The following is a 16,123-nucleotide window of genomic DNA, read 5'->3' as shown; positions in this document are numbered from 1 at the left end:
CCGCCTTCAAATGCTGGTCAGGAGTTTATAACATCTATAATCTGCATCCTACACGCCTTCGCCGTCGCCCTGGTTCAATTGAATCGGTGCCTCTTGTCTTCTGACTCTTGTTGTCGAAACAGTCAAGGCTGCTCTTCGCTCTCGCGTAGACTATTTCAAAGCGCTAGCTGAGCATCAGAGGACTGACAAGACAACGCAAGCTTCCCATCTTTGTTCAGTATTACGTCCCTGCCAGGATGACTACTACATCCAAGGATGCGGAACCACAGGTTTCCAGCGTCGACGACAATGGCGAACGTCCAGGTACGCATCGTTCGCAGGCATAACCGGGTCCGGATACTAACGAAGAAGCAGTTGTGCCAGAAGTAAAGTGGTACAGATCGACCTTTTACAACATCACCATTCTTGGTCTCTGCAATTTCGCCGCCCCCGGAATTTGGACGGCCATGAATTCTTTGGGCGCCGGAGGCACTGCGAGTCCGACACTGACCAATACGGCCAATGCCCTGACTTTCTGTCTCATGGTCCTTTCGTGCTTCTTCTCGAGCGCGCTTGTCCATTATATTGGTATCAAAGGTATGTTGGGATCTCCAGAAGAAGGCCGTGGGGATGGTGTTGGCTTGTTCTTTGTTTAGTTCAGAGTACTAAATCATTATTACAACATAGGAGCTCTGATTTTCGGAACGTGAGTATTGTTGCCTCGTTCCCCTCGATCCCGCACCAGAGCCGCATGTTTCAGGGGCTGACGTGATATTGTTTGGACTTCTCTAGTATTGGATATGCGCCGTATGCAGCGGGTCTATACACGAACAGCAGATACGGCCTCGAATGGCTCGAGCTTTTTGGAGCAGCACTTTGCGGAATCTCGGCTGGTGTCTTCTGGATGTAAGAAACCCTTCGGAGTGTCACATTCGATGGTGTCTCTTTGAACTCATCTGACTCTTTTCTAAAATCTAGGGCTGAAGCAGCACTCTGCATCGCTTATCCCGAGCCTTGGAATAAGGGAAAAGCCTTGGGTTATTGGCTTACGTACAGGCTTTCAGGCCAGATCATCGGCGGTGCCGTCAACATCGGCCTCAACTCAAACAGGAACGAGGCAGGCTCGGTCTCATACAACGTCTACATTCTCTTCATCGCCCTGCAGGCAGCTGGGCCCTTCGTGGCACTCCTGCTGAACCGGCCGAGCAAGGTCCAACGGAAGGACGGAAAGAAAGTCGTCCTGGAGATTCTTCAACATCCCTGGTACGAGATGAAGAAGACTGCAAGACTGTTTTGCACCAAGAAATTCCTCCTCATCATACCCCTGATTGGGCAGGCAGTCTTCGCAGAAGCCGTATTCTTCACTTATCTGTCCCGTACGTATCTCCCCAGATCCTCGAGTTTGATGGATTTCGAGTGCAGTCGCCCGGCTGACAACTTTCTTCTTTCTTCCCCACAGTCTGGTTTAGTGTAAGAGCTCGTGCCCTGGGCTCTTTCCTGGGTGGAATAGCAGCAGTGACGGGAGGAAATATCCTTGGAGTGAGTTCAAACAACCCCCATCTTGTAGACTTTGTATCTTTGACCAACAATCTAATTTATCTCCACTCACAGTACTGGCTGGATAGAGTCAATGTGCCCCTGAAGCGGCGAGCACGTCTCACTTTTGCAGTCATCCTCACTCTACAGGGCGCATTCTGGCTTTGGGCCACGATCATCGTCACGATCTTCAAGAGGACCCAACCGACCTACGATTGGTCGGATGCAGGTTTCGGCAAGGGCTTTGCTGTTTTTGTCTTCCTCTCACTAGGATTTCAGTTGAACTATCTCTACCTGTAAGTCAACCGCCGTCTCTGCAGACGGGGAACTTTTGCCGTGAAGAGAGTGACCCACATGGATTCTAACGTCTATTTCTCTTCAGTTACTTTGTGATTCAGAATCTCGCCGGCCACGACGAGGCCCTGGTGATCCGCTATGCGGCATTGCTGCGTGGTACAGAAAGTGCTTGGCAGGCCCTGAGTTATGGTCTGGAGGCCCTCACGGTCTTCAGCGAGACGGGAGGCGTGTACATGAACTTCGGCTTGTGGGCTATTGCTATTGCTCCAGCGTGGCTCGTGATCCGACACTTTGGAGTCGATGAGGCATCGACGAGCACTGCGTTGCCCCCCGCTGAGCCTGTATCGGAAGACTCGGAGAAGAGCAACTGAGATGGTGGTATCGTCGCGTAGGCCAAGGTGAAGGCGGATAAAGGATTCAGAAACCTACTTTGAGCCGACTCTGATTAGTAGAGGCTCTATCTCCCATAGACAAGTTCTTGAATTTTCCTGCTCATAGACTACTGAATCAAATAGATATGTTTAGTACTAGAGATATCAGCCAGCGTTGGCTATCCTCACCCCCTCCTCACAGGTTATATTAGCCTTGAAGAGATCTCTCCTCAGGTGCTTCCGTATCGACGTATTGAAACACAGGAATTTTAGGGCGTTGACGATCTCCAACTGAGTATTTCAATTTCGATTCCGAGATGCTTTGCGCTCGAGATTCCAGAATACCGATTTTCTGGAGGACTAGTGCACCCCCCCCCCCGGTCCTATACCCATCGTGCCTTCCCTCGACAACAACGCTCCTTCCTACAATATGAAGATTTGTCTGAAGCTAGATAAAAGATTCGAGAGAGGCTGGAGCTCTGTCATAATTAAATTCTTTCATCTTACAAATGTGACTGCAGGTAATTTCGCACGAAGAAAGCACACCTACTCGACCATCTACTCGGCATCTACGAGAACTTAAACACTATTCTCTGTTCCTACTGTCAGTAAAACAACTAATCTCATTCAGAATGCATGGTCATCCTCGCTAATCCAGACATCCTGCACAGCTTCATCTCCTTCAATCTACAAGAATATCGTCATGGCGAGCAATCAGTCCCCATACCAGGCTGTCTCTGGTATGGAAATGTCCACTCTTCGCATGCATCTCTGGGCAAATGATCACTCAAGTGCATTCATTCCATCCCGCTTTGATCAGATATCTCAAGCTTCACAAAGCGTCTCACTTTCATGTGACCTTGTGTGTCTGTACTTTCACGTTCGTGCTGAACCGTCCTCTGACAATCCTAGACTGAATTCGCCATGTATCCGACAGTGAAGATGACTGGAACCCTTCCTCCTCTCAAGATGGCCCAAGTCCAGTAGCCTCGGCCTCTTAACCTCGTGGATCTAGAGCCAGCACCGTGCCAGACAGCGAGGACGACTGTAATGTTGTGGGTCGGGAGGACGAGGTTTTAGCTGATGACATAGATAAGGCAGACGAGATGGAGCCCTCAGTCTTGGAAAGAAAGAAGAAACTTTTGGACTGCGAAAACTTCCTAATACAAAAATTACCCGAATACCAAAGTAGCTTTGAATAAGACCATCGCTGTCAATCTTTTGTAGTTCCCTCCTTCTTTGACTCTTGCTTTGGTAAGAAGTTGGAAGCAAAAGTTTCCGTTTCCAAGGGAAAATGTTTCATGTTGTACTTGAGACAATAAAGAAAAGTTTTAATTTATCAATTTTTTTTTTCTCCCTCTTTCCCTCTTTCCCTCGTTCCCTCGTTCTCTTTCCCTTGTTCTTGTTCTTGTTCTTTTCTTCCTCAACGTATCTAAAACCCAGGAGCAATTTACATAGCCTAATATGAAGACTCTTAAGAATCCAAATGCCAATCAACGGGACACACAGACCTGAATGAGTACTCTCACTTTTACGCTCAATAAATGGTACCTCGTATTGATAAAAGGGCGAAAAGTCGAGTGCTATGACTATCCGTCAATTCAAATGGATATTAATGCCAAGTTTGTCAGCATCATGTTCAGCCTGTTATGTCCCTAGTCGCAATATACGGAAAATGTAAGGAAATTGTAAGAGCGGTGTCACGAATATCACAATAACCAGCTATCAGCCATGTGCTTTCATCAAACATCTGAAATAGTTTAAGAAGAACAAAGAATGATCAGACATGTCAAATTTTTTTTTTTCAAGCCTAGGCCTAAGGTGGAAGTTCTGTGAAGCTCTTAAAATGCTCTACGGAGTTGCGGTGGTCAAGTACTTTTGCGAAGGGATAAGGGGAACTAAGGCATTGCAATTTTTTTCTTTGGCAGCCTTATTGAGATATTTGGCTGAGAGTCACCCTTTAAGCAAAAGCCAATGAGTTACTAGCCCAGGGTGCAGAATTGCTGACCCAGGCAGTGCTCCAGACTGCCTCCAGTCCTTTCCCCTTTCTTTTCCTCCTTCCCTCCTGCCCTGCTTGCTTGTTCTTCTTCTTTCTTTCTTGCCCCTCTTCAACGCCATTGCAAGAGCGTCTGTTTCCCATACTCTTCACAAGCTACAATATCATGGCTCATACTATTTATATATACATGGTATATTAGCTTTCACAGATGATCATGATAAACCCGGATATGTTGCTTACAAAGCATTTCTCTGGGGTTTGATGTGACCAGTGTCCAAGTAGACCAAGGATGCAGGAAGAGTTATGGAGTTCCAAAGTTTAAAAACGAAAGCCAATTTGTAACATATGGAAAGATAAGAAGCATGGCTTAACTTCAATTCCGTTTCTTTAGAAGGGAGAATGACTGTAGCTAGTTGATATATACATGTACATATTTTGGCATTCAGTGGGAATTCATCTGGAAAGCGGCCTTGGGGTTTCATAACAGCCATCCCATTGCCAACTTGGCCGGCCATCTCTTGACAACGCCTTACCGTTTGCAATATGCGAATTACAAAACTTTAGTATCACTGCTTCCCATCATTTGCGCTTTCTCGCTGCCCCCGAGCCCTACCTGCCCACGGGCCTGTTCCTCGTCGCTCGTCTGCCCTTCGATGGGCTGCTCCACACCGTCGAGAGTCCAGATCGTCTCCGTCAGCAACGTCTGCTTGTCAGGAAATGCCCAGCTTAGAGCTGTATACAGAAAGATGGACGTTACGAAGCCGAACAGCCAGTTGAAGCTGTACAAGTTCCTGATCCCAGCGTCGGTCATGGCCTTGGGCGAGGGGGCGGCAGTTGAGCCACCGCTGACGATAGAAAGGGCAAGACCCGGAAGTAATGGCGTGACAGGGGTGATAAAGGCGATAAAGGCGCGCCAGTTGAACCCCGGTAGTGCTCCGGAGTAACGGTAACGGCCGTGAGGGTCGTAGAGGGCCGGAATGTCGTAGTGAGATTTCTTGACCAGCCAGTAGTCCGCCGCGAGTATTCCTGCAATTGGTGCGAGGAAGACCGAGTAGCCGGACATGAAGGAAAGGAACGTGGACGCGCTAGCCAGGATCTTCCAGGGAACCAAGACCCAGCCCGCAATAACGGCTGCAACCATACAGCCTCGCTTGATATTGATCCATCGTGGGAAGAGCACCGTCAGGTCGTTCGCCGCAGAGATCGAGTTCGCGGTTACGTTTGTACCAATCTGAGCTGCCAGCCACCCAAAAGCGGCGAAGAAGGCAGCGCATCTTCCTCCAGAACCGTAGTCTAGCCAGATGGAGATGATATCCAGCGGGTTCCAGATGTAAGTCCCATAGATCGTCTTGGTGCAAGAAGTGGTGACTATTCCCAAGACCCCACATGCAGTGAAGAAGATTGGAATGATCGCGACCTGGACATATTGACCTTTGGCTGATTTTGCGTATCTGGTGAAGTCTGGGATGTTACAGGCCAAAGTCGCCCACGATCCTGTGACCGATGTCATCTATTCCGCGAGAGATTAGTAAGCAATTCAAGAAGGCGAGGACAGTCGTCGTCAGGCGAGCGCTCCACGGCTACTACAATGCATATACTGATTGTAGTGGCCATTCTTTGACTTACGCAGCTCAACCAAAGCCAAGCGTACTGGCTTCCAGAAACTTCAGCTCTGAGACTCCAAATCTCGCCGCCGCCATGAGCCTTGTGTAAACACCATGCCATAGTAGCAATGGCAGTGGCAGGCGCAAGAGTAAGCTGATTTTGTATTAGCACCACTTTCTTTCCTCTCTTCTTTCGAAAAGCGTGGATATCATAGCAAACCTTGACAATAAACATCCACCGCAGTTTTGTAGGGTGGATCAGTAGGATAGGAAGCTGAATAATCCAGAAGAGAAAATATGAGCACATCCCCTGCGTTGTGATACCGGCATTTGCGGGCAGTCGATTTGGAATGTTGTTATAGCTTGGAGCCAATGCACGTAGCATGACAGTGATACACTGAGCGCCTGTTCCACATGATAGAGTCAATACTTGCCCTTGCCCTCCCGAAATTATCCCGGGTCTTAAAATATGAGGTATGATGTTGGCCATATCTTGGACGTTCTACATGAAAAGGCACATACCATTTGCGCCTTGAATTCCAAGCCAGAACATTGCCAGTATGCATCGTGAAACAATGCAGAAATAGCGGAAATAATATCCGAAACTCGATGTGGCGATGACGCTGAACTGTTGTCGTTGTTAAACTCGGCTCGAAAGGCTGTGGAATGGGATCACTATACCGGCACGTGCAGTTTCGCTCCAGCCGCGCCATTCAGTACCATGGCGATTGAGACACAGAGCGTCCCAACAACCCTGTGATTGCAAGAGAGGGGTATTGGTCAGCCAAGGAGCGTCATCTGAACAGCATACAGGGGCCCGCACAGCTCACGTACATGCACGGAATAGCCTCTCTCCAGGACAATCCGACAGCTAGGATCGAAGATGCCGTCTCAAACGTTCCGAGGTTTATCATGTCACTCCCCCACATCGCCGCGATTGTATAGATTGACCATGTCTGATCAACATCCGGCGTAGGCTGCATATCGCGGTTAACCCAGACATAGCTAGGTGCGATTGCTGAGCCCTCCCTCGGCAGCTCCCACTGCAGTTCCAAGTCAGCGTACATCGAAATAAGTTGAGCCTTAACCGCTGAGAGACCTAAACAATAGAATGAAAAAACCCGAACGCCCCCATCACTTACGGCATGCAACGTGGTCAGTTTTCCCTTCACCGCCTCCTTCTTCACGGCCATCATGCTAGATATCCTCTCCTGCGAGGAATGTGCAAAGCCTGACTACTTGTTTGGGATGCCAGATCGTGAGTAATTAACAAAGCGTCTCGTAATAATGATCCCGAGCTGTCAACCGCAGTCGAAGTCGAAATTTGACAAAAGCTGACAAGCAGTCGCGACGAAGGGACCTGACCAAATATGAGGCGAGGAAATGGTCAGCCGTCTCCAACGATAAGATAAAACCGCCGGTTAATATGAACTGAGATAAGCCTTCAATACATGCTCTCCGAACTCTGTTGTCCTCCTATCTTCTGCGGCGTGATAGACAGATAGTGAGCCTGTCTGCTTGCATGTCAGATTGTGGGTCTGTGGCTGCGTTCACCTAAATTTACGTTCACCCCATGCTCTATGCCTTACCAATGATGTCTTTCATGGTTATCTGCTTATCACGACGAACCATCCAGTTACCCATCGCCTGTTAAGACTTACAGTATATATATACTATGTAGTACTATGACCATAATCATCTCTCAAGCTTGGCATAATTACCACCCCTTGTTCGGACCAGCGCCTCTTTCTTTTTCGTTCTCTTTTTCACTTGGACCCTTTGGGCAGATCGGTTTTCATCTTTGCGCCGACTTGCTGACATCTCTAATTCCAAGCGAGTAGTGATAACAATTGGAATAGCCAGCACAGATAGTAGTGGGTGGACCGGCCCAATGATTGTCATACGTGACCCATACGACAAGACTGCAGGCATGTCAGAGCCCAGAAATCTCGTCCCAGGAAAACTGCCGATGACAACTCCTCATGAACCTTTCTCATTCCTCTACTGGTCTACTGCCTTGGTTGGCTTGGCCTGAAGCAGCCACGCATCCTTTCGTGCAGCGTAATAATTTCATGCAGCCAGCTGATATCCTGCATGGTCACCTTCCTAATCCAGTGAGGATTGAGATCTAATGAGAAGTAAGAAATGCGCTCATGGACTCGCAAGGGGAAAGTAACCTGCTCACCACACCTGAACATCTGCTTGTGGAAAAGAACATTCTTGGCCCAGTCAAGGAAATGTCGTTGTGGCTGAAGCACGGCCACGTGCACTCGAGATCATCGAACCCCACTTAAGGGCACAACCTGACGAATTGTTAACTAGTGTATGTGCGGCTCGAGCGACGAGAGTAACTACAAACATGATCTAATCGCCGGGAGGGTCGATGATATCGAACTTGCGAACGTGCTGTCCCAGCACCAACAGGTCCACAATAGTCCGCGTCGCGTCTCCGGGAGACACCTGGAGCGGCGGCATCTCTTTCAGAATCTCGAATGAGTCCTCTGTATACAGTCGAACGTAGAGACCAGGTTTCGTGCGTCCCGCACGCGCAGCCCTTTGAGTGGCGTTGGCCTTGGTGGTAGGAACCGTTTCGAGCCTGTGTGCCCGAAGGCGAGGGTTGCAAGACTTCACTTTGGCGAGTCCCGAATCCTAGAATAAGTGTTAGAGGCAGCCCACGTTAACAAAGATCACGAGAACAGGACGTGAGTTTTGCAAAAATGCCAATTATGTACCAACCTCGCAGACAATTCCGTCAACTATCACGGACGCCTTTGCAACGGTGGCCGAAACAATGCACCGACACCCGGTCTGGGCCACTTGGAGGGACAGTGCTTGCTTCTCTTGATCCTGACATACAGCACTGTACAACGGAAAGATGTATAGCGAAAGTTCTCCAGATCGCGGTCGCTTTTGAGCCCCTCGCGAAGACTGCCGTCGGTACAGTATGTCATGAAGATCTTGCTACTGCGCATTGTGAAGTACGTCGTGGTGAATGTAGGTGACCTCCTCATCGCAGATGGCACCTTGTGTAGCCACACACCGCTGGCGGCGAGCGTGACTTGGCCGGAGGCTTGGTGGGATGACATCTTGGATAGTTTCGTGAGATGTAAGAGATGGGTATTTGTCAATGGTGACGTGCATTCGTTTAGTTGGCTCGCTTTAACTTACACACGGTGGGGTATTAGTAGATCGCTGTTTAGTTGAGAAGGTGACAGCCCTGTGTAATCACGCCCCACCAAAGGAGGCCGTGAAAGTATTACGGACCCAAAACTTTTCCTGTGATTGGGGAATGAGTTATCCAGCCCCACCGCATCATTCTGCCTCGCATTTGCAACTCAGATGCCCTCTTCTACAAACACAAAAGTTTCGCGTTTTGATATACTCTGCAACTAACACCAACAAAATCCCAGGCCCAAAAGGACAAACACTTCATCAAGATAGATGAAGCACCTAGAACAACTCATCCCAAAAGCAGTTGTTCGTCTGGGGCTAATCAACACCAGATTTCACAGGACTAGCAAGGGCAAGGCTATCGGCTTGGACAACACCGGCCGGTCATGAGCTGGTTAGAAACTTTTGAAATTTGCACACCATGACCACGGGACTGTGTACAAGCACTATCTTTTCTAGGCGTTCAACAAGGAAGAGGAGGGTGAGGTCACGTGGATTGCCTTTTACGAGAAGATCAAGGCCAGCGGCATGACTTTCGATACTTTGGGCGCAGGGCGGCTCCAGCACGGCGCGGGACTTTGGAACTGGTAAATTCGTGTGATAGCTACTCACAGCGAGAGTGAGACTGATGGCAGCGCAGGCAGGACTCGCTGCGGCCCTGTTGACAATTGAACTCGCCAGAGTCCGCATGACGGTTCCAGCAGAGGAGACAGGCGACCTGGATCTGAACTGGGGGCTGAGCGTCCTCATCAGAGGAGCCGTCAAGAACCAGGAATTCACCAATGACATGGTGGCCCTGAGCCAGCGGGAGGGAGAAGACCGGAGAAGATGAGGTTGATCGTGCTCGCCTACATATTGCGCCACGCCTCCGCGAGCTGGCGGCCATTCAAGTACAGACCCAATGGCAGCTGTTCGAGGCGGCCCCTTTCGAGCAGCCTGACTGTCGGCCGGTCAAGATCATCCAAGAACAGACCCACCGTGGGCGACGGTCATGCCACGGAAGAGACGATCTTCTAATTCAAAGGGATCAACGATATGGAATTGATTCTATTGAAGCGTACGCTACAGCAAAAAAAGGAAGGACAGAAAATAAGCCAGCCAGCCAGCCAGCCAATAAGGAAGCGAGGCAGAAAGGGCGCATATTGCAAGAGCCCCAATAAAGAAGAGAGAAAGAAAGAACGACCAGCCAGGTAGACGAACTTGGTGAGACCATCTAAGGCCCTAGCCGTTGGCTAGCGGGCAGGGCCGTGCAACTAGCCCTCGTAAAAAGCTTCTTTGGCCAAAATCTTGAGGAGAACAACATTGTCGTGATCACATCAATTACCCAGCAGGGGTTAAATAAAGTCCAAATAAGATGACAGGCTATCATTGCCAGGGGCATAGTCAATTTCTGATGAAACAAGCTCGAATGGGACACCCGCCTATGAGCTGATTAGTTATTTCATTGATGACTTTCACATAGTGAACGCGGAAAACTCCGTAGGACGGTCTTATTAAGCCAACTTCGGGTGTCCTTTCTGGGTAGATTACATGCATTATGGACGAAGCAAACCATTGGCCGAAAAACAACTTGGCGATATACAGTATAGTTAGTGACTTGTTTTTGAGTTTTTCTCTTCTGAAGCTCTGCCATAGTACACTTTCCAAACGGAAAAACTCCCCCGAAACGATGGAAAGCGGCGGGGCAAAACTTGAGCCACGGTTTTGCAGGTGCAGCGTGAGCTTTCCCAATACTACGCGATTCTACAGTGTTCACATTACCTAAGTACTTACATAGGGCAAGTGGCAACAAATCCCCACCTTGTCACAGATTCAGCAGCAGATTTATGCATTGGCCCCTGATACGTACTTGACACGTTATTATTAGTTGTACAGAGTAGCTAGTAGCTATAGTATCTAGGCCTGCCAAGTGATCAACTGCTCAAGTACGCATCGTTGTCTGTCCTGATTAGTGCTCATGTCACCGTGCGCGAGTCTCGTCTTATTGAGCCAATAAACATCGTGATCACTACTGAACTCAATGCACCTCGGTGTTTAGCTACAAACTAAGGCATATATTTCTTCCTCTTATCTGACTTTACATGGCATGTTCCTGGTTCTTATCGTGTTCCATAGAATGCTGCGTGGTCACTAGCTTTGGCCCCCTCTTCAGCATCATCTGATCATCTAGGCTAACCGAACGGATCCATCCACCACCGGAGACTTGACCCGAAGAACTAAAGCGCCCCCCTCAGAACAGGGTCTGGAGCACGCCTCGAAAATATTCTGTGCTGTCAAGACCTAAAGTTGGTGGAAACCAAGGAGACGTCAACTGCAGACCCGGGCACGACCAAAACCTTTTTGGCGATGAGAATTAACAAAACATGTTAGCGACCCCGGCAATCTGGACTGGGATGGATGCCATAGCAAGAATGCTCCTTCCCCACCCCAAAATTTCGTTACCCACAAGTGCGGGCAGGTATGACCTAGCTAGTACGTTTCGATACAATATCAGCGAGATGAAAAGCTCCTTTTCACTGGGAGGAGGAGCGGGAGGGAGGCTGGAGCGTCAAGAATTCATTCTGCACGGAAGATTCGTCCCGAGGGCCGACCTGGCCTTGCCCTGCTGGCTCCTCATAAGGTTACTGCTACTTACTTTGTAAAGTTTGGGTATGTAAATATCTGACATCACAAGTCTTCACACAAAAACAAGAACACCAACGACAACATCGCCATCACCATCACCCCACCCACAGAGAGTGGCAGAAGAGAGTGTGGTTCATACAGGCACTCTGGACTAGGTCGTGCCGGTCCAGAAACAAAAGGATAACCAAAAACCTCGAAATGCAGGATCCGGGAAACCAGAGGAGGCCCAGTACGAGGTCACTTTCAGTCTCTAGGTCCGTAGGGTGCGGCTTCTCTGACGCAGACAGCGTCAGAACCGCCGTGACATCTGCCGGTTCAAGCCAATCAACAATCATGGGAGGCAGGCCGCCCATGTTCTTCCACGAGATCAATCCTTACGCGCCCGAGACGATTGTCTTGCTCCACGTCCTCTTCAGCTGCTCGCTCGAGTGGAAGCAGGTGGCTCCCAAGCTGACCGAGTATCACCTCCTCATCCCGGATCTGCCCTGCCACTCGGCCAGCAAGGACACCTGCCGGAAGGATGACTTTTCCCTGGAGCTTGCTGCGGACCACGTGGCGAATATGATCCGGCAGAAAGCGCACGATGGCCGGGCCCACCTCGTTGGGCTATCCACGGGCGGATTCGTGTCGCTGGAACTGATCAGGAAGTATCCGGATCTCGTCAATTCCGTCTTCATATCCGGAGCATGGCCCTTCACAGGCGTTCGCGCCGCAGTCGCAAAAACGCCCCGCCTGACGTACTCGGCCGTATGGGCATTGCTGCACTCACCAGGATACCTCTTCTTCAGGGCCTCTGGGTTCAAGAGCGAGTACCAAAACGAGGAGTTGTTGACCGAGATCAAGAAGAACGGCAGCTCACGGCTCATCAAGGGTTGCAACACAGGTATCTGGGACGAGCAGAGACTGATCGAGGTCGCCAGGGCCGATAAACGAATATGTCTCGTTGTGGGCGGGAAGGGCCATGATCATATGGGGGAGGCAATACAGGCGGCCAACACGCTGAGGGCACACAGCAAGGGCGGTCCCGGTTCTGAATGTCGCGTCTTTCTGGTTCGTGACGCCATCCACGCCTGGAATCTCTCCCTGCCAAAAACTTTTGCCGGCGGTATCCAGGCATGGCTCCGATACCAGCAAATGCCGGATGAGTTCGAAAGGATACCCATTTAAGAAGACCTGTGCTGAGGCTTGCAGTAGCCACAGCCACCGCACTACCGTCTCTCCGTCCATATGGTGAGAGACCCATCTCTCTGACGTCTATTCGCCCAATGATCCCACCTTTGTCGGTTGACGAGAAAGACATGCTTCTTATTTCACTTATTTCACTTATTTTCTCTTTCTTTTTTGCCTCGCCAAAATCACTGGTACCCAGAGAGATCGAACAGAGCACCCTGCCCCTGTCTTATTCCAGGTCCACGATCAATTGTCGCTTGGAGACACGCGAAGGGAAGACGGGTATAGGTCCAACTGGACACCCATCCAGGGTCCTTACCAAGGAAGGAAGATTGGCCGTCAAACTTTGGAGCCCATGGATAATGGATACAAGGACATCCAACCGAGATATCGTATCAGCCATGGCTGATGTGAACCACCGGCGTTTGGCTGCGGACTTAGTGGAGACCCCACACCTTGCTTCATGGATTTTATAAACCGACGCAATGGCCCGGCGCTGGATTGATGCAGAGCCTTGTGGACCTACAGCTCATTTTTATGTGTCGAACGACAAGGACGACATTGACATCGACAGCTACCACCTGCAGACGGACGAAAATCAACTTATGCTATTGTGCACATCGGCAATCGTTATATCCAGCAGCGTGTTTCTCTCTCCTATGACTGAGACTTCGTGGCTCGTTCTTCCTCTTTCTTAGGTCGTGGCCATGTCTCGTCTACCTCCTATCGCCGTCGCACCTGATTCGCCGCTCGGTCGGCATCGTCAGCTGTCGCCCTCTGCGGCCATCCGGGTATCACCAATTTGCCTAGGAGCAATGAACTTTGGCGAAGTTAGCAAGGAGGCCATGGGGGAGTGCACAAAGGAAACAGCTTTCAGCATCCTGGACTATTTCTGTATGTTCTCCACCATCCCCAACCTATCTCCCGGGATGGATGATGTAGTACTGGCTCGAAGTGTCACGAGCCAGACCTACCCATACCTGTTATTAACGATGCGGAACGACACAGACTCTCAGGGCGGCAATTTTATCGACACCGCCAACGCGTACCAGGATGGGGAGTCCGAAGAGTGGCTCGGCGAGTGGATGACCGCGCGCGACAACCGCGATGAGATGGTGATTGCCACCAAATTCACGGGCCCGTTTGTTGGCCCACAGGTCAACAAGAAGGGCATCATCAAGAGCAACCTGGGAGGAAATTCCACCAAGTCGATGAAATTGTCGCTTGAGTACTCGCTGAAGAGGCTGAGGACGACCTACATAGACGTGTTCTACGTCCACTGGTGGGATTATACGACCACAGTCGAGGAGCTCATGCACAGCCTGAATGATCTGGTCGTCGCGGGGAAAGTCCTGTATCTGGGCATCTCGGACACGCCGGCATGGGTGGTGTCAAAGGCAAATCAGTATGCTCGTATGGCGGGGCTGAGACAATTTTCCGTTTATCAAGGTGAGTTTGTCACTCTTTTATCGTGCAACTCCCTCCGAGAAGATTGTGCAAGCTGACAACATCATCAGGCCACTGGAGCGCAGCACTGCGTGACATGGAAAGAGATATCATCCCCATGTGCCTTGATGAGAAGATGGGCATCTGTCCGTATGGCGTCTTGGGACAGGGGCGTTTCCAATCGGCAGACGTTTACAAGCAGCGCGAAGAGGTGGGCGAAGGAAGGACCATAGGTATGCCCATCTCGCAACAGGACCGAAACGTGTCTGCCGCGCTGGAGAAGATCGCTAGAGCAAAGGGCGAGAAGACAACGCTGCACCACGTCGCTATAGCGTATGTGATGCAGAAGTTTCCCTACGTGGTCCCACTGCTCGGGGCAAGGAAGCTGGAGTATATCGAAAAGAGCATCCCAGGTTTGCAGGTCGCGCTCACAGAAGCCGACATAGACGAGATCGAGTCGGCATATCCTTTCAATGCCGGGTTCCCGCATACTTTCCTCAGCGGAGGCATTTTCCAGGGGAGCGATGTGCCGGCCAAAGGTGCTTTTGGATCAGACCAAGTGGTGCTGACCAAAATGACCTGTGGGTATGTTGACTTTGTCGACAGGCCCAAACCAATCAAGCCAGCCTGAGCGGGAACTTCTTGCTAGTAAATTCCGAGATTGGGAATTCTCATCACTCCGAGGGTCGACTCGCTCTTCTTTCCCGCCGTTCGCACTTGTTGAGAAGATATTGGGATTATTGGCCAGAGATTGACCAAAGCCTTGACTATGATGAGCGTGCATGTGGAACACGAGAGCGTAGAGCTGGTCAAATTTCGATTCTCTTGCTATGTTGGCAAGATCACAGAGGGAGAGAAGTCAAATATGGGTCTGTGAGATTATAAAACAGAAGAAGACTTTGAGGAGTCCGATCCAGAAATCCCAGAGGCATCCTCGTTCCCAAAGTACCTAACATGCAACCAAGGCCCCATGAGTAAAGCCAAATATGACCCCAGAGTGACCCCAGAGAACCCACAGAGGGGGAGAGTATAAGGATCATGAAGTAGAGAGGATTACTCAGCCGACCGCCCGAAATAACGTCTTGCATCAAGGAAAGGATCGACCAAGACCTGAAGAGCATGAGCTGAGCTGAAAGGCGAGTGGGTGGGTCAAGTTACGTACTCAGCACTATGTACCATCGTACCCGCCATCACTACCTGTGACAGCACTGAGAGCTGATTATATAATACTTGGGGGGTGCAGGTTGACTGGGGATGTTGTGGGGTCGGGTGCTGCACCGCGTGATGGTCCGTGCATTCCGCGCCAACCGAGGGGAAGGAACACCCCCCAAAAAAACTCCAAGAATATTAGCTGGGTAGCTTATGCTCTAGTACTGCTGTAACATTAGTAACTACTCAAATACAGGACATCAGCCCACCCCTCCTCGTCTCCTCGATGCAAGCCGTGTTCGGCCCACCTGACCTCTCCGTACCAGGATAGGACAGCTTTATATCATCTTATCTTCTTGGTGGTGGTGACGACGAAGAGAGAGGAAGGAGAACAACGGCAATGATGTTGTAGGTGGGACCTTTTTGGCGAATCGACCATGCGACCAATTGGGCTTCCTACTTCCCTCTCGACGACACCTGGGAACCTTTGTTGGCAGTGCAGTCGTCGTCTTGGCAGCCTCGCCGCCGTCGAGCCCTCCTCCCGACCTTGGCCTCCGTTATTTCGACCTCAGCAGCCGCTCGTGCGATCCGGGCGATGCTTCTCTAGAACGTCTCTGCCGCGTGCGAGCATCCCGATCACATCTTCACCTGCCCTCAAAGCTGGCTACTTCAGCTCCAATACCCTGTCCGACCAGCTCGATGTCGCCCACAAGAGAAGAGCTGCCGTGTCAGAGGCGGCAGCCTCCAATACCTCGACGACACCCACAGCCTCATCC

At 50.4% G+C, this 16,123-nt stretch overlaps 5 protein-coding genes across 5 annotated transcripts; 3 read left to right on the top strand and 2 right to left on the bottom strand.

Moving 5' to 3' along the window:
* Positions 1 to 236: 236 nt before the first annotated feature.
* Positions 237 to 2,183, top strand: M406DRAFT_72215 (uncharacterized protein; the record flags this gene model as incomplete). The annotated part of the gene is made up of 8 exons (XM_040925530.1): positions 237 to 303; positions 355 to 576; positions 667 to 685; positions 772 to 885; positions 958 to 1,355; positions 1,439 to 1,518; positions 1,591 to 1,811; positions 1,898 to 2,183. 8 exons carry the CDS (start codon positions 237 to 239, stop codon positions 2,181 to 2,183), a joined length of 1,407 nt encoding a protein of 468 aa, XP_040773174.1.
* A 2,372-nt stretch (positions 2,184 to 4,555) lies between these two features.
* Positions 4,556 to 6,979, bottom strand: M406DRAFT_341462 (uncharacterized protein; the record flags this gene model as incomplete). The annotated part of the gene is made up of 8 exons (XM_040921665.1): positions 4,556 to 4,591; positions 4,796 to 5,692; positions 5,809 to 5,940; positions 6,007 to 6,191; positions 6,309 to 6,414; positions 6,468 to 6,540; positions 6,621 to 6,829; positions 6,929 to 6,979. The coding sequence occupies 8 exons, from the start codon at positions 6,977 to 6,979 to the stop codon at positions 4,556 to 4,558; spliced, it is 1,689 nt and encodes a 562-aa protein (XP_040773173.1).
* A 1,171-nt stretch (positions 6,980 to 8,150) lies between these two features.
* On the bottom strand, positions 8,151 to 8,872 carry M406DRAFT_332579 (uncharacterized protein; the record flags this gene model as incomplete). Its single annotated transcript, XM_040920761.1, has 2 exons — positions 8,151 to 8,435; positions 8,639 to 8,872. The coding sequence occupies 2 exons, from the start codon at positions 8,870 to 8,872 to the stop codon at positions 8,151 to 8,153; spliced, it is 519 nt and encodes a 172-aa protein (XP_040773172.1).
* Positions 8,873 to 11,915: 3,043 nt separating this feature from the next.
* Positions 11,916 to 12,749, top strand: M406DRAFT_341461 (alpha/beta-hydrolase; the record flags this gene model as incomplete). Its single annotated transcript, XM_040921664.1, has 2 exons — positions 11,916 to 12,432; positions 12,466 to 12,749. 2 exons carry the CDS (start codon positions 11,916 to 11,918, stop codon positions 12,747 to 12,749), a joined length of 801 nt encoding a protein of 266 aa, XP_040773171.1.
* A 710-nt stretch (positions 12,750 to 13,459) lies between these two features.
* On the top strand, positions 13,460 to 14,829 carry M406DRAFT_263318 (Aldo/keto reductase; the record flags this gene model as incomplete). Its single annotated transcript, XM_040917584.1, has 3 exons — positions 13,460 to 13,646; positions 13,761 to 14,201; positions 14,270 to 14,829. The coding sequence occupies 3 exons, from the start codon at positions 13,460 to 13,462 to the stop codon at positions 14,827 to 14,829; spliced, it is 1,188 nt and encodes a 395-aa protein (XP_040773170.1).
* Between the last annotated feature and the right edge of the window lie 1,294 nt (positions 14,830 to 16,123).

The sequence above is a fragment of the Cryphonectria parasitica genome, assembly GCF_011745365.1.
Source record: "Cryphonectria parasitica EP155 unplaced genomic scaffold M406scaffold_7, whole genome shotgun sequence".
NCBI classification, from domain to species: Eukaryota; Fungi; Ascomycota; class Sordariomycetes; order Diaporthales; family Cryphonectriaceae; genus Cryphonectria; species Cryphonectria parasitica.
This window is presented reverse-complemented; position numbering and strand designations above follow the sequence as displayed.